This window comes from Vanacampus margaritifer, chromosome 20, assembly GCF_051991255.1.
Source record: "Vanacampus margaritifer isolate UIUO_Vmar chromosome 20, RoL_Vmar_1.0, whole genome shotgun sequence".
In the NCBI taxonomy this organism is placed as follows: Eukaryota; Metazoa; Chordata; class Actinopteri; order Syngnathiformes; family Syngnathidae; genus Vanacampus; species Vanacampus margaritifer.
Window position 1 is genome coordinate 12,852,451 of NC_135451.1, and position 24,818 is coordinate 12,877,268.

The window sequence follows — 24,818 nt, forward strand, 5'->3', positions numbered from 1 at the left end:
TCAGGCCCGGGTCAAACCCGACCGGGCAGGTAAAGGCTGCTGGCTACAGCGTGGCACACAAAGGTCAGTGTGTGGAGCGCACACAGTGAGCCCATTGATCGCATTGTATACACCTCAACGCTTGTTCACGCCACACTTAAAAGTATTAGTGATTTACAGTGGAATGAATCAAGCCGCAAATAAATGTATCTATTATTTTATTATCAATGTTTTAAACGTGACGCCTCATAAGAGATTTTGGATGAATAATTTTTTTAAAATCTTCTTCTAAATCTCCAGTAAAGTTACAATTTGACTTTGGCCTCTTTGGCCTCCATGGCCTTGGTGGCGATGCGAGCGCGCTCGGTCAGCGTGGTGTCCTGCGGCCCGGCGTTCTTCAGCAGGAAGTGGCTGATGAAAAGCGTCAGGCCCTCACGCAGCATTCCCAGTTGGGGAATTCCAGAAATCCTGGCAGGTGGGCAGCAAATGAAGGGGGGGGGGGGGGACATTGAGGGTGGGTGGCCGGCGACACGCAGAAAAGACAAATGAGCCTTCGGGTTATCGCCAAAATGATCTCAAGGCTGACGCTCGAGTGAAATGAAAAAAAAAAAAAAAAAAAAAAAAGGTTTTCTATTCATGGTTAAATATTGCTCTTAATTCAGTTCATTTCTATTGACGTGTCCAATTTGCGATATTTCCAAAATTCCCCATCCTTTTACTTGTGCAAATACATTTTTGAATAACACTAAAAAATTGTCTAACATTACACAGGGAACTTATTTACAACACGCACTTTTTATTTTGCTAGGTGCTGCTGTTTTGGTTAGCAAAGTCCTAAATACAGCGGTAATTCCATTAGTACTACCAGTCCCCCCCCCCCGATGGGAAAATGGAGACATTTATTTCTCTCACCTTGAAAAAATGCTGACGAGATCTTCAGGCTCGGCGTCTGTGAGCAGCCGAGTCAGGACTTGGCGCAGGAAGCGAACCTTGGGCTTGTCCAGCTCTCCGAACTCTATTACCTAGGACACCAAAAGCACACCTGTGTCAATATTCAGAAAGAACACGTGGACTTAAAATAGCACTCAGTAGAGCGCAGACCTCCACCAAGGGCTAACCAATTGCCACATAGAATTTTAGCTTAACCAGACATCATGCTAAATAAATCTGACAAACTAATTCAACAAACAGCCAAAGAACCATAATCAATCTCCTCAAGCTTTGAATAAATTGTGAGGGTGAAAATAATTAAAATGCTCTTGGTTTTTATGCTCTGAAAATTAGTTTTTTTAACCAATTCAATTTAATTCAATCAATCAAAAAAAATTTTAATTAATGAAATAAAAAAATGGTTAAAATGATGAATACAGTGGTAACTTGACCTCAGAGTAATTCTGTGACAAACATAAAAACACCCACAAAATTGTGTGACATTTTTAATAAGAAAAACAGCAATATACTGTAGGATTATCCATCATACAAAAAAATATAGTAATAATAAAATTAAATATGACGTAAAGAATTAAACATTTTTCGATTTGATGTTTGCACCATTTATGTTCAAATATCAGTTGCATGCTAGTTTGTTAGCCTCTCTATGACATTTCGCATTATGCATTAGCATTAAGCTAGTGGATTTTTGTAAAGTAAAGTTATGTGGTTGGCTTTAAATACAAAACATTTGATTCTCCATGTTTTATATTAGGATTATCCATCATACAAAAAATACAGTAATAATAAAATTAAATATGATTTTTTTTAATTTGATGTTTGCACCATTTATGTTCAAATATCAGTTGTATGCTAGTTTTGTTAGCCTCTCTATGCCATTTCGCATTATGCATTAGCATTAAGCTTTTGTAAAGCAAAGTTATGTGGTTGGCTTTAAATACGAAACATGTAATTCTCCTTGTTTTATATTTAGTTTTAGAGTTAACCTTAACTGGACGTGCCAACAAACAGCTTGACGCAAGCACACTTGACCTCTTTTTGAAGAATTGCTTGTTAACTCGCTAAGCAAAAAAAAACCCCCCAAAAAAACTGATCTAGAGTCCGTATGCATTTGCTTACTTTGAACAGTGAGAGCGAGAAGCACTTGTTCTGGAGGAAGCGTGTCACGAGTTGGATCAAATTGTTAAAAGTCCTGACGGGAAGGTTGGAAAGCTCCCGAAATTTATCCCACAGGCTGAACTGGAAGGTCATCTGTGAAAAAAAATGGAAGCAAAAGAACGTGTCAAAACCAACGAAAAGAAACTTAACGAGCTCCCACGTGAAAAGCAAACATTCCCGGTGCGCTCTCTGAGAAGGACAATGAGTCGTCGGTGGCCGATGCGGTCGGGCCGAGGAGGAAGTGTTGTTGTTTGTGGTCACAGTTTGAGTGGCCTCATATCACAGGGGGGAGAAGGTGTGAGAAGATCCCATCGCGCGGGTCACGGAAGGGTCCGGAAGAGGAGTTAAGTGAGTGGAAATTAGTCATTAGCATGCAGACTTATTAGCACTCAATCAGGTGTGATTAGGATCAGTACACTGTTGTGGCTTTGATGGTTTGTTTTTGAGGGCCTTGAAAATAACATCAATGGCTCTTTACATTGGGTGGGGAATTGTAACTATCAGGGACAATTTCCTCAGCGGGAAGAAAAAAAAAACGACACTGTTGCTAAGATACATCTTGGCTACCTGGAAGCGGCGGTCGTGAGCGCAGAACTTCTCTCCCAGCACGGCGTAGAAGCCATTGAAGGTTTTCTCCTGAAGGCAGCAGTCCATCAGCACGTGGACGATCTCCCGCTCCTGTTTGTCTTTTAGCCCCATTCTTCACATAAGCAATGAGATTGCTTTGTCAGAATTTGTCACAACATCCTCGTCCCGCCTTCAAATGAAGGGGAACGTACCTCAAGAGCTTGTCAAATGCATCTAAGTAGTCCTCGCTGGTCATGAGCACGCAGAAGATGTTCCTTCGGACGTCCGTGTTCATCCGCTGCTTTCGAGCCAGTTCCAGAACTTTGGTGGTGAACTGAAACAAAACGTGGGTGTGTGATTTGAATCATTGTTGAAGACTATGCATAAAAACTTTTTTTTTTAAACAGAAGCGTGGAAAAACTTTTTTAAATTTATTTATTAGGCCGAACGATAAGCATTTTTTTAGGCAGATGCCGATATTAATTATTGGCAGTAAAAAAATACCGATTAATCTGCTGATTATTTATAAATATATACATATATATATATATATATATATATATATATATATATATATATATATATAAATATAATGCATAAAATTGTGTTCCCACAGCATTTGTGTGTGAATATTCGTTACTTGAAGGAAAAACACTCCCGAAGTCGATGATAACTTCCTGTTAGCATTTGAATGGGATCTTACCTTCACTTTTAGCAATAGCGCTCGGCTAGCAATGTTTTAAAAACGAAGCATGTTTTGTATTTAAATACACAGTGGCTGTAATTCTTATCATCGCGTATGTGGTTTTACAGTTAACTCCAACTGGGGTGTCATTAAACAGCTCAAAGGACACTTAGGGACAACAGAATAAGCAGAAAAACATATGCTACGCACTTGCTTGTTGCTAATGCTACGCAAGTAAAATGGTGGATTCAGGGTACTTTCACAGCGTCGGAAACTTCAGTTTTCTTCGATGATAACGTTTTATGGGGAAAATAATCAGCCATTTAGCCAAACTGGCCAATTGTTTTGGCCGATGTTTGAAAGGCAATATTCGGCCAATTAATCACTTGGGACATAATTTAAATAGCGGCTAACACATTTTTGACCATTGTTTTCAATCCATTTGTGACTCACCTGTCCTTCACCGACGCTTTTATTCTCTTGCTCGCTGATCATGGGCGCTCCACTCCAGGACGAGCCCACAATCCACCAGCGGCCCACCTGGTCGGCCGACAGCAGGTTGTCCAGAGACACCCGCAGTTTCATGTCGCTGCCTGCAACGTTGCGCTGGATCTGCGTTGCAAACATTTACTACTCAAAAGCACATCCTATTCAAACAAAGAGAGCTTCAAAAGATGGATTTTGTAATTGACTGCATCTGTCCAGCATGGCACTTTAGGTAATCCTTATAGGCAGCTCTTTGAGGCCACCTGGTGGCTCAAGTGCAAACTACCATAAACATTTGTATTGTACTATAAATGTAATTAATGTGAATAGTGCAACTATTCTCCAACTCCAAGTGGTATGAATCTCTTTAGTAAGTTTTTCCATTTGTACAGTACATTTTAATTAAATAATTATTTTAACGGTACAGTACAGTTTAGTCTCCCTATATTTAAACACAAAATTTAAACTGTGCAGAATGTCAAAGTGGTCCACAAGAATATTAAATACTACTTTTTATGACTCACAGCTGGCTCTCATTTTTTTAATGAACACTTTGGACTACTAAGTTGGTACTTTGAAAACTGGGCATTACGTGGTACTTGGGAGCAAAAAAATTGTAATGAAATCACCCACCAGAGTCCTCTGTAGCTTCTTCAACTTCTCCACAGGTTCGGGATCATAGCCCGGAATCTTGCGCATGTCGTTGTTCTTCAACGCCAGCATGGTTTCCAACATGAAACGCACCTGCAAATTTTACAATAATAGCATTGTGTTGAAAGTGCAGTTTAAGGGTAGTAGTTACCATATTTCCACTAATAGTGGTTTTCTTTTCCCCCACTACTTTTTCAAAGTTTTTTTTCCAGACAAAAATACAACTTTATTCTTATAATTGTACAACTGTCTCTAAAAACTATGATTATAGCTGTAAGATTAATATTTATTTATGAAAAAAAAAGAAAAAAAGCTCTGTTAAGTATGACTTGGCAGAAAATAATTGCATTTTTTTTTAAATCCCCCTTCATCAGAACAAAATACAACTTGTAATATTTTGCAAGAGAAAATCTAAACTTTGGAAAAATAGGACTTGAATGTTGCAATATTACATATAATCTTGCATGGTTATGATTTAGTCCTGAAAATATTAAACTTTTTATATCAAGATTTTTTTTTTAAACAAATAACAAAAAAAACTAAACCTATTCTGGTATGAGTAGCAATTATTAATAATTTGTAATTATTCTTTCTGGTAAAATCAAACTATAAAGTTTTTCACAACAACTTTATTCTTACAAGATTTTTTTTTTCCTCCTAAAAACTAGCCTGTATTAAAAAATAAAAAATACCAACTAGTTTAGAACTGTGGGTAAATGAGCTTTTTGCAACATAGCCTTGGTTGATCTCTTTTACTCTGCTGCCACCTGCTGGCCGTTTTTGTAATTACTACAATTTCTTCACCCATTCTCTGCAGTTCAGAGGCTGCATTAAAGCCTTCTGTATGCTCTAGCATAAATAAATTAAAAAAAAAATGTATAAATACGTCTTTGGGACACTTAAAAAGGTATTTGTACGTTTTGGGGCGCAAATTAGTTATTTATTCGCTACATACTCTGGTTTGATCCTGGAATTTCTTCCCGACATCGGCCGCCTTGCGCTGGGCCTCGGCGATGAGTCCCTTGAGGGCTAGGGGGTCGTCCTTCCGCAGCGAAAAGCCGACGTTACGTAGCACAAATAGCGCCAGCTCGATGTCTTTCTCAGCAAACGCCACCAGCAGGCGCCGCAGGATGTCGAAGATGAGCAGTGAGTGTACCACCTGGAAGTTATAGAGGTGCGCCACGATGGCCACCAGGTTGTCGCACTCTTTGCCCTCGTTTGGTTGCTTGTACGCGTCGTCAAAAAGGCGCACGACCGTCTCCAGGAAATGGGCTCCTACCTGGAATGGGACAAACGTATGAATATATTTAAGGAGCCAACCATCTAAGATGTTGTTTTATAAATAATGTCATCTTTGGAAGGCCTGCCCATCCATCCAGTGTGGAATTAAAAAGCACTGAGAATGTTTCATTACCTCCAAGCCGACAGTGTGATGGAGAATGCTGACCAAGAGGACGTGCTCCATCAGCAGCCGGTCGGGCATCAGTGCCGGCGTGACGCAGGCCGCCAGCAGCACCTCCGTCAGGGTGTCGTTCATGTCCTTCCTGCTGCGGCTCATGTAGAGCGCCTCCAGCTGCCCGCTGATGGATGACAAGTTGGGCTCGCTCAGCCTAAAAAAAAAAAAAAAATCAATCAATCGAGGCTGATCGATCTTATGAAAGCAAAACTTGGTAACAATGTCTATCATAAGTAGAAACGCAAAAAAAAAAAAGTCTTAAGAACCTTTGCCTCATAATTGGTACTTGTTACCTGTTGATGAGGCCCTTAACATTCTTCTTCAGTTTTTCTAAGTCTGCTTTGCGTTGGTCGCCTCCCGTGTCACGCATTTGAGGAGGCACATACTTGCCTGTTGCCTAATAACAGAAATTAAGCATTCAAATTAAGCATTAAATACTTGGCATTAATGAGATGCTGTGGTGATCATTTATCATGTACTGTGAACTCACAGTAATAGAAATAGGCTCTGCAGTTTCTTCCGTTTCCTCGTCATCGTCATTTATGTCACTCTCATCCTCCACTTCCTCATCCATCGCCTCCTCTTCTTCGCTTGGCACCTCATCCTCCTCTTCTTCTTCTTCTCCCTCATCCTCCTCTTCTTCTTCTTCTTCTACCTCATCATCATTTTTATCTTCTCCATCACGCTCCAAGTCCTCTTCGCCCTCATCCGAGCTGTCCTCATCGAGCTGTTCAAAGTTGTCCTTGGCCAGGTCCATGTTGTCGTCGCTGTCATACATCCCTGTGGTCAAAGTACCAGAGTCGAGAGCACCAAGGATGTAGTCAAGTCCATCAGCCACAAATGACTGAGGCAGGCTTTTCTTGTTTTTCCTCTTGTTTATTTTCAAACAACGCTCCAGTTTTTTAATTTCTCGATCCTCCTGTTCGTTCGCCTCCAAAAGCGCCTTCTTCCTCGACTCTTGAAGCTTGTTGGTTTTCTTGGGTGCCACTTTGAGCTTCTCTGGTTTCTTTGGATTAGTCTTAGGCACTTTTTTAACATCTTCCTTCTTGTTGCCACCTGTTGCCTTCGGTTTATGTGGGGTTACAGTTTGTTCACCATTAACATTGGACAGATTTCCATTATTTTTACCTTCGTAATGATTTTTCATCTTAGCTTTTTTCAGCTTTCGCTTCTCCTTGCGAAGCTCTTTCCTGCTTTTCCGTTTGACCGACCTCAAGCCGGCGTCATCCTCTGGTACCTCGGCGCCACTTTTGCTCTTGACAAACTCGCCCACCGCCACCATGTACTTCTGCAACACGGCGCTACCCTTCTTCTTTTTATCGTTGCCTCGCGACTTCCATTTGCTTTTCATGGCAACAGCTTTCTAGGTTTCAATGTAGTCAACTAATGTTTACATTCGACCCGCTAAACGTGATCAAAATGCCACGTAAAAAAATAGCATCTATGCTAGAAAGCTAACACCTACCTGCCAACTGTAAGGCAGATTAAAAGGAAAACTAGCTAGAAAATTATAGCTATTTTTGAGAAGAGGAAAAAACAGCGTTCACATGTGCCGCAATGCTAGTACACGGAAGCGACCCGCATCACGTGTTGTTATGCTTCCGGAACAGTGAATGCGAGGGGCGCATAGTGATGACGCCATTTATTTTGGAGTTTTTTTTCCCCCCACCTCGAAGCGGGCTCCTCCTCCGACGTAAAACGTCTTTTTAACCAGTCACGGCGGGCTAGGAGGAAGAAAGAGGGCGTTTAACAGTGGGAGTACTTTGAGCTACTATGTAGTGGAGTCTGGAGCCCCTCTGGAATCTTTGCAATATGAAGAATGGAAGCAGACGATGTTACTATCAGGGAACAGAATTTCCACAGCCAAGTCCGGGAGTACATTGTGAGTACGGAGCGGCTAAGCAGGTGCTAGGCGGCTAACGACGTCCTCTAAGTAAAAAAAAAAGGAACACTTTGCTAATGCTAACTAGCTCGAGCTGTCAAGTAGACCGGCGTTAATTTCACAACAACTTCTTCAAATCTTTCTCAAACGTACGAGGTCTCACTACATTTTGTGCCTGTATATTTTGGGGTGTGACGTTCAAAATCCAGCACACTCTCACAACCTAATTGAACAACCTGTTTTTATTTTGAGCATTTATTATTATAATAATTATAAAAGGGGAGTGTTTTGTAATGCGAAGCACTACAAAGTCAACAATTTGTTAAGATGTTGTAACATAGCTCGTAAGCAAAGGGTTTCACCCAAACAATTTAGAACTGACAGCAATTTTATGAAGAGCATTGTCCTGCACGTACCTATATTTTCAGGAATTGGTGAAAATGACAGTGAGATAAGGTAACTATCAGATTTGTTGTTTTATATTAGCTGTGCCCATGTTGACACAGAAACCATGAAACTGGATTTCAGACAGGTTATAACTGGTATGTTCAACAATATACAGTCTTTTGTATATGGTTAAAATGGCTGGAAAATATGTGAAAGGGACAACTGCCTGTAAGAAACAAAAACAAAAAAAGAAACAATATTTGTCCCTGATTTCCCCCCGTTTCTCAGTTCCGTATAAACAGCCCTCGGGCACTGATACAGAATGGGATGTGTAAACTAGATGACCTGGTAATTTTCAATCTTCACATGTAACATCAGAGGCAGGAGGGCTGGAAAAGGCAAGGCAAGGTTGGTGAGTCACAGACCGTTGTGTTGAAAGCAGTCGTCGCTGTCTGACAATTATTTCTCATGTCATACCTGAACTAGACCTTGATTTCGGAAATAAATGCTAGAACTTTTGTTACGCCTCAGTAGCACCGATTTTCCAGGAAATTGTGTGAAAGGGGCTACTTAAGGCCTGTAAAAGCCTTAATTTTCACATGTCACTGTTGCACCTTCGAAGGTATTATCAAAGGAAGGACGACGTCTGCGTGCAAGGGAATGCAGGTAAAGGTGGAACAGTTTTGAACAGGTGGAGCACTTTTATTCTGTCGTAATGTCTTGAAAGCAGTAGTCGCTTTACGACAACTTTTTATACATCACACTAATAAAGGTGGCAAAACACACACTAGCAAGAAGACAAGTGGCAGCCATCTTGGTGGAATTTGGGTGAAAAAAAAAATGGAATGAGTACTTCAAACCTCTCAATAACAAATAAATTAAAGGGGGGGAAAAAAGATTGTTAAAAAAGGTACAGTTTGTAATAAGTGACCACCACTAGATGTTGCTATAGCATAGAATGCAGCCCGCATACTACGGTGGCTTAGAGAGACCACACACACCGCAAGCCTACTAGGAATTCTTATTTTGCGTGAGCAAACGAGCATCTCGGCGAGCGACGCCGAAAGACCGTGCGAATCCGGTTTTAGCCGGAGCAGCTAGCAAGCGTGGCTAGCTGCTAGCAAGCGTGGCTAGCTGCTAGCAAGAGTGGCTAGCTGCTAGCAAGAGTGTCTAGCTGCTAGCAAGAGTGGCTAGCTGCTAGCAAGAGTGTCTAGCTGCTAGCAAGAGTGGCTAGCTGCTAGCAAGAGTGTCTAGCTGCTAGCAAGAGTGGCTAGCTGCTAGCAAGAGTGGCTAGCTGCTAGCAAGAGTGGCTAGCTGCTAGCAAGAGTGGCTAGCTGCTAGCAAGAGTGGCTAGCTGCTAGCAAGAGTTAGTCGGAGCCTTGGGCAGTGTGGCTACTGTGAAGTAGAACTAACTAAAGGACCACAACAGCGCAAACAGATAGCTAATGTATGTAGCCTACCACCACTGGTTAGATTGTAATGTGCCCGAAGGTGCCCTTTGCATCTGCTTTATCCAACAATCGCAAACACTTAATGTGTACCTGACCTGCTAATGGCCACAACTAACACCGAGTCACTCCACACGAAGAACAAACTCTACACTCTCATTCACTGACACCCATATCACTCACCAGGTCCCGCTTTTCAAACACACTTTAAGTCACAGATATTACAGTACAACATGAGGATGGTGACTTCAAGTGGACCAAAAATAATACCTGCACATCAATAATTCAAAAATATGAGCCAATTTGGGATCATCAAAAGAATGTTTGGTTCTGAAAATATTTGATACTCCGCAGTGTTCACACGGTATCCTGCCTTCACTGGCTTCTGTGTGGAAAGCGACTTTACAGAACTGCTCATCGTTACAGCTCAAATTGGCATCGGCGTGAAGAAGCTAAAAGTGTAACTGCACATCCACTCCTCCATTTCGACCCCGTGTCTTGTTAAGGTGTGAAATACTGTCTCTCTGTGTTGACCATCCTAGGGTACAACTCTTGTATTGCATGTCATTAGACTGTGTAATGTCCTGGCCTGTGTTTCTGAGAGGATGTCAGTGTTATCTCCTCCCAGAGTGCTGCCTTCATTTTTTTGTGTGTGTGCTGCTTTATCAGCCCCGCGCACCTGATCCCGCCCCGCGTTTTTTGGCGGCATCACGCAGGCTGAGTCATGTCGTGACGCTGACACGGTGCTAAGCGCCTTAAGTCGCGGGTTCTAAACTTTCTATTAGTGGCGTCCCCCGCTCGCTGTCACAGTAGGAGGGGGGAATGTGGAACGGGATCTTATCCGTCAGCATATTTAGACGCGACAAACACCTTGTGAGCGCCATCTGTGACATGCGTTGGCTTAATGAATGTCATAAAAAGATGTGTAAATGGTGGTTTTTCTTAGCTATCATAGGAATAATGTGCTCCAGTCACAAACTATCCGAACCATCCAACTTTTCTCAACTGTAGTGTAAAATGTTTAAATAACATTGTGACACCTTCTTTAAGTGCCAACATTTGAGGCAGAAATTTTAAAACGTCAAATGACTTAACCGCTGCTAAACTCATTACCCCCATTAAACGCCAGGTACTCTTCGCAGTGGAGTAAATAAACACCCATGGCCACAAGCTTTGAAAGCGATATCTTGTTACTTTATCCTTTTTCAAAAGTCAAAGTGTTAAGAAATGTTCTGGTTTATACCCAAGTGTACCAAATGGCCACCCCTAATATTCTTCACTTTGCCATTTCAGATATGCTTCCTCCTGTTTGCGGTACTCTACATTGTCTCCTACGTCATCATCACCCGATACAGGAGGAAGACGGGTAAGCACCTCTTTGAAATCGTAGTTGTCACGGAAGCACCTTAAGCGGGTTACACAAGTACCGATTTTTTTGTAAAAGGTCCTAAACCCCAAATATGATGAGGGGAAAATCGATTAAGTATGTTTTTCCTACTGTTCATATAGTGTGTAGTACCAAGACTGACCTGCATGAGGCAGCATTGCACTGCAAACTGCAGTGAAACAGAAGAATACACACTCTTTTGACAAAAATTACTCTTAACACCTACACCACAGGATTATCAATCCGATAAATGGGCTGATTTAGACTGTGAAGCGGCAAATTACTCAAATTCAGTCTAGTTGTTTGTATGTACCGCTGGCCCTGCCAAAGAGAGCAAAGGAAGATGTAGAGATAATTTACAAATTAATTGCTTTGTGATGTCCCCTCTCTACTTTTTTTTTAGATGACCAAGAAGACGAAGATGCCGTTGTCAACAGAATATCGTGAGTCCAACATGACACTCTCAATAGAAATATGATGTCATTGTAGGGAAAAGGAAATTTCAAGCAGAAGGGTGTGAAGGTATTGTATTCTCAGGCAAGCTTAAAAAAAAAAAAAACCTGTCTGCCTGAGATTGGCTTCAATTTGTTTATTGCCACTCATAATTGAAGTTTACTGCCAAGCTAAACATGAAACAAAGAGAATTACACATTGTGTCTTGAAAACTATTTTGCCTAAAAAAAATGCCCTGCCCTCGCAGATTGTACTTGTGCACGTTCACGCTCGCCGTGTCAGGTGGCGCTGTCTTCCTGCTGCCGTTCTCTATCATCAGCAGTGAGATCCTGCTGTCCTTCCCCAAGAACTACTACATCCAGTGGCTCAATGGCTCCCTCATCCACGGTCAGTCTATCTGTTTTACTTCCACCTCTCAGTGCTGTATGCGACTTTCCAGCTGTGCATAGAAAGGCTGCTCTATTCTGCAATGGCCACCAGGGGGCGTCAGAGTCCATCACATAGCCATGCCACCCACATTCTACCTGCCAGCCAGACTCAATGTTTTGCCTTTTCTTGAGCCAAGGCACATAAACTACTCACAAAAAGCTAGGCTATTGGGCTTTTAGGTAAAGTTTTAAAATTGATTATAATCTTTAAATGGGAAATTATTTTGACGTTGTCTAACCGCTTGAATGTCCAACTGCACAATGTCTCAGGATTTTTTGCGCAACTTGCTGTTCCTACAATGAGTTGAACAGCAAAATTCACAACAGGTGTTGGATTCATGACTCAATCATTACATTTCCCGTTTGATTTAGAATTGGTAATTAAAACCTCTTCATCAAGCTGTTCACATTTTGATGATCATGAGGTCAACATGATGGCATTGTTCAGATTTGGATGGATGGAGCTTCAATTAGTATTTTCTCAGAGGGAAGTGACCACTGAGCTAGTGTGTCATCAGCAGGTTACAGCAGAAAGACTGGAAGAGTCACAGAAAGGCGTAGCCATGGATATACTTGGAAATGTATCGGTCAAATACTTGTTGGCAAATTTTGTTGTTCAGGTCCATGTTAGAGAACAGAAAGTTTTGGTAGGGACATTGAACGGTTGGACATTCAAAAGTTTACTAAGTTCACCTGTGTAAAGGTTCGAGTGCATTTTAGGTTCATCTTCATTCCAACACATATGCATTTTACATTAGAAATAATTTCACAGCACCCATCTAATGGAAGAACATTTAATTTGTTATGCCCGTCATACACTGAATAACAACATTATCTGTGGTAAATAACACATTTTTTGACCAATAAAGTGAAATTGGATCATTTACCGTGGCTCACCTGATTAATCTATTGTGTCGCATTGGTTGGGAATCACTGAGTTAAAATTAGAAATTGGAATGTGTGAAGTGGCAATAATCAATTTTCCATTGCTGTACTTTCTCTAGGTCTGTGGAATCTAGTATCACTCTTTTCCAACCTTTGCCTTTTTGTCCTGATGCCCTTCGCGTATTTCTTCCTGGAGTCGGAGGGCTTCGCCGGATCTAAAAAGGTAGAAATAATACACTTTTTACTGTTGGGCATTTCTGCATCTAACTGGTGGGGGGACGGCGGCGGCGGCGGCGGCAGCAGCAGGTGCCTCGTTCCGTGCCCTCTCGCTGACTCACGCCGCTGACCGAAAGCTCATTAACCATGAAAGTGGGAATCTGGTCTTCGCCCCGCGCCACATCCTGACAAGGCCTCGCAATAAGGCCGCGTCGGCTGCAAACGCTTCAACGCGGCCGCATCGGCCCACTGATTTAAAGCCTGATTCCTTGTGCCCCCCCCTCAAAAAGCCTCCCGCCAACCCCCTAAAATAAAACTTCAAAAGAAAAGGCTAATAATCGAGTTGTAAGGCTCGACGAACTTCCTAGTTTAATTGATTACACCCCACCCTGAGAGAGAAAAAAAAAAGGAGCGAGGGAGAAGGGCTGGGGGCTCGTGTTCCAAGCATCCATAAAGTGGCAGCAACATGACAGCACAATGGAAGCTTGCAAAATGGAGGGGGTAAGATTTACTTTTAATACACCTCTATCCTGTGTCACAGTTTGAAACGCCCCTGGTTTATGTCCCTCCTGGCAAAAAAGCACATAAAAATTGCTCTGTACTGTAGCTGCAAGGCCGGCTCTTTTTTTTTTTTTGTCCCTAATTTGTTTCGGCGGAATTTGGCCAGTGTGGGAAGCGAGGGCCTCTTTGCCTTTTTTTGTTCTGCTTTCTCGCTACCGCATCGTCCATAAACGCGCTTAAAGGCCAGCTCTGTTCAGTGTTTGGCTGCACATCCAGGTATGTATCACGCGTGTGCTAAGCTAAGGCTGGAGGCCACACTCGGCCCAAAAAAAGCCCGTCATTCATGCAGTTGACAGAAAATAAGCCTACAACATACACATGCGTCTTATTTTTTTCATATTGCTAATATCTCTTTTGCTCACTAATGCTATGAGACTTAAATATATGATGTCATATGGTTGTAATAAATAATGTTGTATGACAGCAAAGGACTGGGCAATTATGGGGAAAAAAATATAAAAACAATTATTTTGATTATTAATAAACACGATTATTCATTTAAAAAAAACTCAATTTTAAATATAACTTGAAAGAACAACCAAAACATAAATTAGTTTCAAAGTATCATAATATATATTTTAAAAAAAATAGCAACAACAATCAAAAAATCCCTCTTTGGGGCAGTGTAATGTTTAAGATAAAGAGTAGAAAATGAATTTGCGATTAAACTATTACCAACTAGTTTTTTACATATTAGATTATTATTTGAAGGAATACCAATCCTGGACCTCAATACAAATAAAAAAAATTGGGCTCAATACAAATTTTCTATAAGCCTGTTAATGGGATATTACATTGACTTTAGCATTAGCACTCTCGATGTTTCTAAAAACAAAGTGCGTTTTGTATTTAAATATAAATCTGTTCATACACGCGTGGGTCCTTGTTTTTGTTGTGTTTAGTTTTACAGTAAACTCTACACTGCGGTGTCATTAAACAATTTTAGCACAGATGTCACACGCTTGCTGCAAACAACACAGTTGGATCTAGTGGGCTTTCAGAAAGCGGGAATTAGCATTTTCTGCATTTCAATCGTTTTCGTTTTTATGATTGTAAGAAGCCAAAATCAAAACTCACGATTACATTTTGATTAATTGCTCAGCCGTATGACAACATATATATATATATTTATATATATGTGAGCGCAATGTCGTTGGGTTTTTATGTGGCATTTCAAGCTTGTGCACCGGCAGCTCCTTTTGAGTGCGGAAATGAAGCGAGTGATGAATTTAGCAGCTAATGTCGCGGGCCAGCCTTTTCATGTGGCCGCGCTGACATTTGACGACGCACTAAAAGACACCACCGCGACAAAAAGATGGAAAATGAGGAAGTTTTTTGAGCTTTAACTGTTCAGCTCGTTGTCGGGTGGCGATGGCGGCCGAGTGATTAATAGTGTAACAAATTGTCCAAATTGAGGATGAATCGGAGCGACTTAAGGGTCCTGACTTCTGATGTTATGATCCGAGCTTTATTTGCTGCTGTAAAATGTCTCCCCCTTTTTACGGCCGGGTGCTGAAATCCTCGCCCAGGAGCTGCATCGCTCAGTCCTTTAGAGGTCAACCTTGGGTTCAGGTTTTTTTAGCCCTTTAAAAAAAAAAAACACGCATAAGTGAGCCACTGATAAATAAAGTGGACTATTGCAGGAGGAGCGTGATTTAAAGTTTCATGGCTGCAATAAGATTTGGAGGATTAACTTTATTGGTGATTTATATAGCATTTATATTTGTTTATTTATATCTGATGAGTTATTTTTTTTAACCCATCCCATTGCTAATATTGTTAAAGTGACATCAGCCAGCACGACTGATTCTGATCTGCTTAGATCAGAGGTGTCAAACATACGGCCCGCGGGCCGATCGGGCCCGCAAAGGAGTTTAATTCGGCCCGCGAGGTGATCTTGTAAAGTAAAAAAAAAAAAAGAATAATGTCGGCCCAATTATTCAGACAGCCAAAATCCAAACCTATAAATTCGGAATTTCACAAGCAATCCTCAGATGAGCATTGCAACTTGTACATGGAATTGACCTGGATGTCATTATTTTACACACAACTCAAAGTTAGGGTTTGTTAAAAACAAAACAAAAACATCATCATGGAACAAATATTCAAATTTCGGCAGTAAATGTAGGTCAGTGCCTCTAATAGCTTTTAGGCCCGCCACTGCTGTTTGATCTTTTGTGATGTTTTCGACCTCGTGACCGCCAGTTGAGGGCATGACGAACATGTTCTGACTAAATCTATTTAGTATATCATGTCATTTATTTTTATTTTTTCTGGAGAGCTCAGTATTGTTCATTCGGCAATTTTACCGATTTGACATGTATTGTATGCATGTTTAGTATATCACGTAATTAATGAAACGTTTAATTTCCAGACGCGACGAGTGGCATATCTCGAAGCTATGTTTACTAAAAACAAGTTGCTAGCCCGCGCACGCATGCTCATCTTATAGCTTTAAAGTGCTAACCTCAGCTGCACGTCATTTGTGATTTGTGATGGGATGAAGTAAGATGAATAATAACATGATGGGAGACGTTGGTGTAATGTAGAGGTCACTCTTCTGTGACAAGAACGTTAAAAAGCGCTTTTTGTGACCATCACATTTCACCTTTGTTGTTAATAGTGAGTTTTCTTACGCTTAATAATGTGCTTGACTTTCGAGGTTACACTGTTAACGCTTTAACGTGATGGCATTTAAAATGGTGGGGGGGGGGGGGGGGATCATTTGTAGGATTGTTCGTGTCTTATTAAGCAGCAGTGAGAAAGTGCCGTTTTACAAATAAGGCCTTGCAGTGAAAAGTGGCCGCGTCTTCCCCTCACTGTTGAAATGTGTTTGATCCTGAAACGAGTTGCAACCAGTCTGACCCTTTGACTGACCCAGCAGAGGGCCAACAGGTTTCATCTGGCTGTTAAAGAAACTCCTCATCAATCTCATCCTAAGCCGATGATGAGGAGTGTGTTTATTGTAGAGGGAGGGGCACGCGAGGGAAATGGGGGGTCGGGGGGGCAGCAGGAGAACGTCTCACCGAGCAAACCCCGCATGGTGTTACTAAGATACTCGTCTTTGTTGCGCCTCCACAATGGGGGCCGGGATATTTATTTCAAATCTCCTGCACATGCAGACATTTTTCCCAGGCCTTCTTTTGGGCCGGGGCCGGCCGAGAATATAAAGTGGTGTTTACATACCTTCCTTTAAGGTCACAATGTCTCCCTAAAGCTGTCCGTTACAATGTTGGTTGCCATGGGAACATATTAGCTCCAGCCGGGAATTTAAAAAAAAAGAACAAGCAAGTTGCTCAGGTTCTTTTTTCCCCCCTTTTCCTCAATTGACAGTTTTCTAAACTTAGTTTTTTTTAATATTTTTTTTTTTTAGTAAGATGGCATTAATTGGGACAGAGCAATATACAGGGGGACCCCTAGTTTATGACAGTTCTGGCTTGCGATATTGCGTTACAAACTAAATGCAGCCTAAGATAACATCGATAATAATTTTACTACTGCGTTAGATTGCGTGATATTTCAACTTCCATATAAATTCGGTTATAGGACGGAAATCCTATTGTAAACTGGGGACACCCTGTACAGTAAGAACAAGAAGTATTGGCATATGAGGGTATTCAACCGTCAGAAAGTTAACTTTCAAGTATAGAGTTAGTTTTTACCTTTTTCACAGCTGTTTTTGGACCTTAAAGAGTGCCTGGTTTTAATTGGATTTTTCTCTTCTGGACCTAAAACTTTAAAGGTTCTATTCCAAACGAGAAATGATAAAATGCTAGCTTTCGTACAGTGAAGCTAAAACACAGATTGAAGAGGGTTTAAGTCACGCATTTAGTCAGGTCAGATTTTATGTGAAAATGTACCAAATGTTAGCATGCTAACATATGGTTTGCTAGCATACTGTACAGCAAGATGGCAACCTGAATATATTAGGCCCTAAGGCAGATGGATAAGAATTTAAAATCATGCCCTGTAGTTGGGTCGGATTTCAAATGAAAATGAATAAAGGCCAATATGCTAACAGTTGATATGCTACCATTAAAAAAAAATAATTCACTAAGGATTTTACATCATACCCTAGAGTCGGCAGCTACTCTTACTAAACTGAGCCTGGAAAAAGTGCTAACATTCTAAGAATTAGTATGCTCAGATATATCCAGAGGGCAACTTTAATACAGCTAATTTAGCCAATATGGGGAGTTAGGATTCTGAAAGGAAGCTTTATTTAATTAATTAATCCCAAGGATGATGTTGATGGACAGTTTAGCTTTTTACTTGATGAAAAGAAGCACAGAATCAGAACAAGCGGCGGTCATTTTGTGTGGACCCGTAAACAAGTTGTTTTTAAGCGACCAATCGCTCATGTTTGAACAATACGACGTGATGCCGATCATTTTCCATGCGCCTCGGGTCGTTATTGAGGAGTCTTATTAAGAGGCCTTTAGAAGTCCGTTCCTGCGCTTTACAGGCCGGCGTGTCCCCTCTCTCGGTCCTCTCTGCTTTGCGTCTCCCCACACGGCCATTGCGGCGCGGCCCTCGGCCCTTCAACGACGCACTAATAAGGTCCGTGGGCATCTGGCAGGGGCCTTCCCCCCCCAACCCCCACTTACACTCTTCGGCCCTTGTTCCACACGCTTCTGACAGCCAACAGACGGTCTGTCCGGTGGCTGATCTCGGACGCTAAAGCTAACATGATAGTATTTGGTATGCTAACATATAGCAAAATAGCTATTGGGGTACAAAAAGTGCTAAGGCAGATTTATAATGATTTTACATCATGCCCTGTAGTTGGGTTAGATGTCAAATGACAATTGATGAAATGCTAACATGCATTACACATAGTATGCTAGCAACCCATCACAACAAAAAGAGGAAAACCGTTTGCTAAACAGATTAGCGAGTGGCATGTGACTGAAACTACATACAAAAATAAATAAATTGGGGTCTGTTAAGGTGTTTTTCAGCAAATAGTTTGAGCTGTTTATTGGCTAACGGTTAGCCAGTCAACAACCAGCCGCTAACTTGAGCGCACAACGGCTAACACTCAACAATCAGCCGCTAACTTGAGCGCATAACGGCTAACACTCAACAATCACAGATGTGAATGACGCAATTGACGACGGCGCGGGAGGACTTTGAATCAGCGTAACGGAATGGACGACGAATAATTACCACTCGATTCCCCGAGGTTATCACAGCTGCGCTCCAGTGTTGAAAGTAAATATACCTGCAGATGTGACACAGTAGTAATAATCACAGTGATTATTAAAAAAACAACAACTTAGGTCTGTGTGAACGCCGCAGGTGTAAGCTCTGAAAAGTTTTTTTTAATTATGTTTCTATCTGCTTCAGGAGCTGAGATATCAATTATTTCCAATATTGTTGAATTTCCAGGAAAGCTTTCGGGGGTGACTCTAAAATCACCCATAGGTTTTAGAGACATGTTTTGCCAGGCGCTTTAGGCATAATGGGTTATGGTATGCCTGTTTTCTGAGGTTTTTTTTTTCCCTCTCCAAACTCATACTGTGCTCCCCCCTTACAGGAGCTTTGTCTAGGGTGGAATTCTCAGCATTTTGTGTTTGTGTTGTGGCTACTTTGTGCCCTTTGGTCCCTACACGCGTTTCTTGGAAGTCGTTTCGGTTCGCTCGCAAGCCGAGCAGCCTTCTTGCTCGATGTCACGGCGAGGATCGGGGGGTGCTGAATATTTCAGCGCGGCTATATTTAGTCAAAGTTACACAATTAGAACGTCGAGAATAGAAACTTTTCAGCCAGTCTTATTTTTTTTTTTCCCTGCATGCCTTCTGCCAGTTGACAGTTCTTCTTTTGATGGGCGACGTCTTCGTGGGACCTGCCTATTTATAAACCGTCGTTTAAAATAAAAGCCTGCTCGCCTTCCCAGGGATGAACAAAGCTCTGTGATGAGAATAAAACGAGAGCTGAGATGATAGCGAGGGAGGTGACAAGCATTGCCTTTGCCCTAAATGATCTGAATGGCTAATGTTGGGAGGTTTATAAATGATTGAGCGAGCCTTTCTAAAGGGAATACACCTTCAGGATGGCATGGGCCGCTTTGTTAAGGTGGACCAGTGCGCTTGAGCGGACGCCCGGGCCTGCACGCGCCTCCTTAAGAGCGCGGTTGCGGTCCCTGAAAGCATTCGTCTCGCTCGCTCTATTCGTCTCTCACCTCCCCTGCCTCCTCTCCTGGGAGAGAGATGCGCTCAGACGCTGACTCCTCTCCGGTCTTTTTCTCCACAGCCTCCATTTGAATTCACGATGCGGTCCACACCGTGAGCCGGTCAATTGCCCAAACTGTCAACTCTCATTGCATTCACGAGTACGAGGATATCTCAGGGGTCGGATCCGCATTTAGTGGATTGACTATATGAATTGTTAGAGCAATAAAATATTGTCAGGTGGAGGCTGCAGTGTCCGGCTTGGCCACAGTGGGGCACTAATCAACCTGCCTGTGTTCCTTGTCTGGAGAATTCTAAACTCACTCCCTCATGATAAAGATTTTCATTTCAGATGGTCCAGATTAGAATCCTGTTTAATTCATGACATTAACATTAAGAAATGTTTCAAGGGTTACATAGTTCTGTGCGAATGTAGGTAACTTTATATCCTTCAGATAATGTATCTCCTGATATTGCATTTTACCTTAAAATGATATACAATGGAATGACTTTTTTTTTTTTTTTTGGAATCTTTTTCCCATTTATTTGTAAAACACATTTTCTATAGGAAAATATTAATGGTTAAAAATACAATAAAACACAAATATCTGGTAGTACAACCAGTTTTCAAGAAATATATAGTGTTGTGTGCATTGCAGTGTCACACATTCGCCTCTCCCGAATGTCATCCCTGCGCTCGACTCTCCAGGCATGACCTCTCAACCCCAGCCTTAATTCACACATAGCCAATTGTTGGCTTCGAGTAGCAGTTACAGAGAATCTATACGCGCACTTCTGGGGCATTTTTCTTGAATTTAGTTTGTGTGGGAAACTAATCAAAATACTGGATTTATTCAGTTAATCGATTTAAAAACAGCAACAAGTAGAAGGCTATCAATTTCAGTTTGGCCTTGGTGGAGGTCTAGACATACATACATCATGACTTCCAGCTACTGCCTTCCGGCAGGAGATTCAGGGCCCCCAGAACCAGGCTGAACCGCTACAAGAACTCATTCCTGCCGACATCCATCAAATTGCTTAATAACCGACATTAACTAAGTGGTGCAATATTTATTTTAATTATCTCTCTCTATTCTGTTGTTTTTCTTACTGTAAACTACTGCTGCACCACTTATTTAATTTTGATTTTATCTCTTTCTATTCTGCTGTTTTTTCCTTACTGTAAACTGCAACTGGACGGAGTCCAGGAAAAAGTTCCCCACGGGGAAAATAAAAGTATATATCGTATCGTATCGTATCGTATCGTATTGTATACTGTTGAGCCAAGATTAAAAATTTTTTTTAAAAAATGCTAATGCCAATACTGAGTGGGGTTACTGGTAAAAACAACCCCAAAATGTTTTAATTTGCACAATTCAGACCGTTTGCACCCTTAAAAGGTTAGCCGACGATTAGCGAGGGCCGCTTTTCAAAGGGAGACCCCCTTGGCATACCTGTTGGCAAACGCTGACCAGCGACCACACCGCCTTTCCTCTTAGCCGGTAACAAATTGCTCATGTGCAGCCAATTTAGGCGGAGCCCCCCCACCCCCTCCCCCACCCCACCCTTGTTACCATGCGCCTGGCCCGCCGAGCTGACATGTCTGCACCAGCGCCCATCTATCTTGCCGCGCTAGACAGCGTGGCTCTCCAAGCAGTGGGGGTAATGCAAACTGTGTGAACAGGTAGAGGGGAGGCACTTAATTAACCACTCAGCAGTTTGTGACCCGGAAAACCCAAATTACCCCGAAAGCCTGCCGTCTGCGCCGCCCAGGATACAACGGTGCTAGAGGAGCTCCTAATCGGGCCCAGATGGGAGGCCTGCTCTTGATCGCAGACAGTAGCTAACCTAGCACCCCCCCCCCCGCCCCTCAACCCCTTCTTTTTTTTAATTTCACCTCTGCCAGCGCCCCGTTAGAGCCGCTTAATAGAGCGCAATGTGTGTATATAAAAGAGCCGTTTTACGCAGGCATCAGCGGGAGCGTTTATGTCACGTTTGTGTGTTGTGAGTGTGGCGTGACGAGAGGAAACGGGACATTGAGGGAAATGGAACCTGGTTAAAAAAAAAAAATCAAACCTGATCGGATTTAAGGGTTTATGACCCGTGGCGAGACATTGAAAATAGTCTTGTTTTTTTTCTTCTGTACTTTAGGGTATTAAGGCACGCATTTTGGAGACCTTTGTGATGCTCTTCTTGTTGGGCCTTCTCATCCTGGGCATTGTGTGGGTGGCGTCGGCGCTTATTGACAACGACGCAGCCAGTATGGAGTCACTCTACGGTACGAGGAAAGTTGCAGCCCCAAACTGCAAATTAGATTTATTAACAAACTTATAAAACTAGAAACTCATTTTAGTATTAAAGTATTTCTTCTTATCTTATGTCTATTTTAATGTATTAACTCTTTGACTGCCAGACGTTTCCAGAAAAGGGATGCCGTGGGTGCCAGCCGATTTAAGCATTTTGACTGATCTTTCAAGATCCACAGAAAATTATGTGTTTGGACTATAGAAACACACATACTACCAAATGAAAGATTGGACTCTCATCTTTCATCAGAAAAAAAAAGTTTGTTTCTACCTTATTCCGTTTTTCAGTAATCAACAATAGAAAATGGTTAGTTTCACCTCTGTTTTAAAACAAACGTCTTTTAACGTCTTTGGCACTCCTCCATAGGATTTTACTAAACGTTATTTCACGTTTTTGGCAGTCAAAGAGTTAATTTTATTTTTATGCATATTTTTTAAGTTTCACTTAATACTAGCAATAATGAAAAAGGATGAGGTTAACAGTTTTATTATAAAAATGTTCATGTTTTTAATTTCACTTAATTTTCTTTCTGTTCATTTTACAGAAATGATTTATGTTGCTTGTTTAATTTAATGAGATTTTTTTCCCGAATGTATTAAATTTACTAACGAAGGATTTCTCTTTGTAGACCTTTGGGAATTCTACTTACCCTACCTGTACTCCTGTATCTCCCTGATGGGAGGACTACTTTTACTCAGTAAGCCTTTTCACTAGATATCATTTATGTAGGCTACATTTTGCACATCATTGTAATCGGTTCTATTTTTCTACCTGTAAGTGTGCACTCCCGTGGGATTGTCAAGGATGTTCACAGTCATGGGCCAGTTACTTGTGAAGCCAACGGTAAGGTCACTGCAGTACAAAAAAAAAAAGTCACATGATACCCGGCCATCAAAAATGCAATAAAACCAAAACGACACCAGAATGTGTTTTTTTTTTTTCATCCAATTTTGAAACTAAACTAGAACTTCCGACTTAAGAGTCGACGAGAGTGTGAAAAATGCATCCTTCTCGCTCCTCGTTACAAAATCCAGCCACGGACTACAAATACGCCACCAACTCATCCTCCCATCTGCCATCTCTCCAGTCCCACTTTGGGCCTAATTATAACCCATTTTCATCTCCTCTTCCTCGCTCTTCAGATCCTGGAGGACCTGGATGAGCAGATTTACTGCATCCATTTGCAAGAGGAAACCCTTCAGAGGAGATTAAACGGTACGTCTGTCCGAGACGTGTTGGCACATTATACGGGGGAGGGGAAGGGGTCGGACGGCCCTATTGGGTGTGATGGAGCGCTTGAATCAATTAGCGGGGAAGGCGCGGTGACACGCACTTGACATCGTCATGCTGCGGTCTCTCTCGGGTTTGAGAGCCAATCATCCTCTGTGGCGAGCATGCGGCGCAAAGGCCCTCTTGAATTGCTTTGTTTCTTCGTCGTTATAATCGTCAAACCGAAAAATATGGTCTATGTATTTCATACGAAATTTTTTATTTTGAAGCCATATTCATTCATCTCCACTTAGGAACATGTGAGAAGTCTCAAAAAACAATGCCTGAAAAGAAATGGCAAGTCCGTTTTTTTAAGGGTTATCGTAAATGGTAAATCCAGGTTCAGAAAGTAGAAACCCTACCACAGTTTAGCTTTAGCCACTGGCTAAACAGTGCCACAGTTTGGCTTTAGTCACTGGTAAAGTTTAGCCGCTAAAGTTTAGCAGCTAAACCCTTTAGCCACTAGCTAAACAGTGCCACAGTTTAGCTTTAGTCACTGGTAAAGTTTAGCCGCTAAACCCTTTAGCCACTAGCTAAACAGTGCCACAGTTTGGCTTTAGTCACTGGTAAAGTTTAGCGGCTAAACCCTTTAGCCACTAGCTAAACAGTGCCACAGTTTGGCTTTAGTCACTGGTAAAGTTTAGCCGCTAAACCCTTTAGCCACTAGCTAAACAGTGCCACAGTTTAGCTTTAGTCACTGGTAAAGTTTAGCCGCTAAACCCTTTAGCCACTAGCTAAACAGTGCCACAGTTTGGCTTTAGTCACTGGTAAAGTTTAGCCGCTAAACCCTTTAGCCACTAGCTAAACAGTGCCACAGTTTAGCTTTAGCCACTGGCTAAAGTCCTGGTCCTGGATTTGACGCCTCTGCTGCCCACACACACACCCAAAGATTTTGTCAAATCCAGGTCCAGAAAGTAAAAACCGTGCATCTACTCAACCAGGAGATAAAGAAGATCCCACGGCTAAAGCCAAATTGTGGCAGGATTTTTACTTTGTGGACTTATATTTGCCACCTCTGAGTGTTAGTTTATTTACAGACGGTCATCTTGGTGTTATGATGTTAAAAGGTGAACATTGCTGACAGGAATTGGAGCTTTACCGTAAACCCAGGAGGATCCGTTACATTTTGTTTGATTTGCAAGATTCACCAAGGAGCTCTCAATGGTATCGTCCAGCTAATGGGGTGGAAATTAATCTTTGACAAGAAGTTTTGGCTCACTTGCGCAGTCACTGAATAACTTTTCACGGAGATATAAAAAGGAACATCAGGCGGAGCTCCCGCTGTGCCCTCATTGACTTTGCTACAAAGCGAAAGTCTCGAAGGAAGTTTGGGAAGGTGTTCTTTCTTCCGCCCTCTTCGCCTGCATTTCCTTTTCTTGTCCCTCTTGTTTGCAAATTCTTTGCGGAACACTGAACGCTCTCAAGAGACAGGAAGTTTTGGCCACCTTCCAAAACCTACTTTAATATTAAGTCAAGCGCATAACCGAGTGTA

General features: G+C 41.8%; 3 protein-coding genes across 7 annotated transcripts in view; 1 reads left to right on the plus strand and 2 right to left on the minus strand.

Moving 5' to 3' along the window:
• Window positions 1-180: 180 nt before the first annotated feature.
• nom1 (nucleolar protein with MIF4G domain 1) lies at window positions 181-7,531 on the minus strand. Of its 2 annotated transcripts, XM_077555070.1 has the most exons (12): window positions 6,589-7,531; window positions 6,424-6,558; window positions 6,227-6,330; window positions 5,892-6,087; window positions 5,433-5,756; window positions 4,460-4,570; window positions 3,794-3,952; window positions 2,868-2,989; window positions 2,656-2,788; window positions 2,050-2,181; window positions 892-1,001; window positions 181-447 (listed from the first exon to the last, which is right to left on the minus strand). In XM_077555070.1, exons 1-12 carry the CDS (start codon window positions 7,282-7,284, stop codon window positions 285-287), a joined length of 2,385 nt encoding a protein of 794 aa, XP_077411196.1. In that variant the 5' UTR covers window positions 7,285-7,531; the 3' UTR covers window positions 181-284. The 2 variants fall into 2 exon arrangements, with proteins under 2 accessions (XP_077411196.1, XP_077411195.1); XM_077555069.1 differs by having other exon boundaries at window positions 6,424-7,531.
• Window positions 7,532-7,594: 63 nt separating this feature from the next.
• The window catches only part of lmbr1 (limb development membrane protein 1), a 47,693-nt gene continuing 30,469 nt past the window's right edge, over window positions 7,595-24,818 (plus strand). The window contains exons 1-9 of the mRNA XM_077553716.1: window positions 7,595-7,815; window positions 10,944-11,016; window positions 11,441-11,480; window positions 11,738-11,877; window positions 12,923-13,026; window positions 21,902-22,028; window positions 22,686-22,754; window positions 22,836-22,900; window positions 23,200-23,272. Of these exons, the coding sequence (XP_077409842.1) occupies window positions 7,753-7,815; window positions 10,944-11,016; window positions 11,441-11,480; window positions 11,738-11,877; window positions 12,923-13,026; window positions 21,902-22,028; window positions 22,686-22,754; window positions 22,836-22,900; window positions 23,200-23,272 (754 nt within the window). The 5' untranslated portion in view covers window positions 7,595-7,752. The remainder of the gene's footprint in view (window positions 7,816-10,943; window positions 11,017-11,440; window positions 11,481-11,737; window positions 11,878-12,922; window positions 13,027-21,901; window positions 22,029-22,685; window positions 22,755-22,835; window positions 22,901-23,199; window positions 23,273-24,818) is intronic.
• The window catches only part of rnf32 (ring finger protein 32), a 101,222-nt gene continuing 87,930 nt past the window's right edge, over window positions 11,527-24,818 (minus strand). For all 4 annotated transcript variants that reach the window (XM_077553721.1, XM_077553722.1, XM_077553724.1 and 1 more), the window contains one exon: window positions 11,527-13,018. The gene's annotated coding sequence lies outside the window, so the exon portion shown is untranslated. The remainder of the gene's footprint in view (window positions 13,019-24,818) is intronic.

Excerpts from the sequence above, each read along its gene's own strand:
- nom1 (XM_077555069.1), bottom strand. The coding sequence starts at position 7,284 with ATGAAAAGCAAATGGAAGTCGCGAGGCAACGATAAAAAGAAGAAGGGT. Across the intron at positions 6,088-6,226 it reads GTTAAGGGCCTCATCAACAG|GCTGAGCGAGCCCAACTTGT; the intron begins GTAACAAGTACC and ends TTTTTTTTTTAG. Across the intron at positions 3,953-4,459 it reads AGAAGCTACAGAGGACTCTG|ATCCAGCGCAACGTTGCAGG; the intron begins GTGGGTGATTTC and ends TTTGCAACGCAG.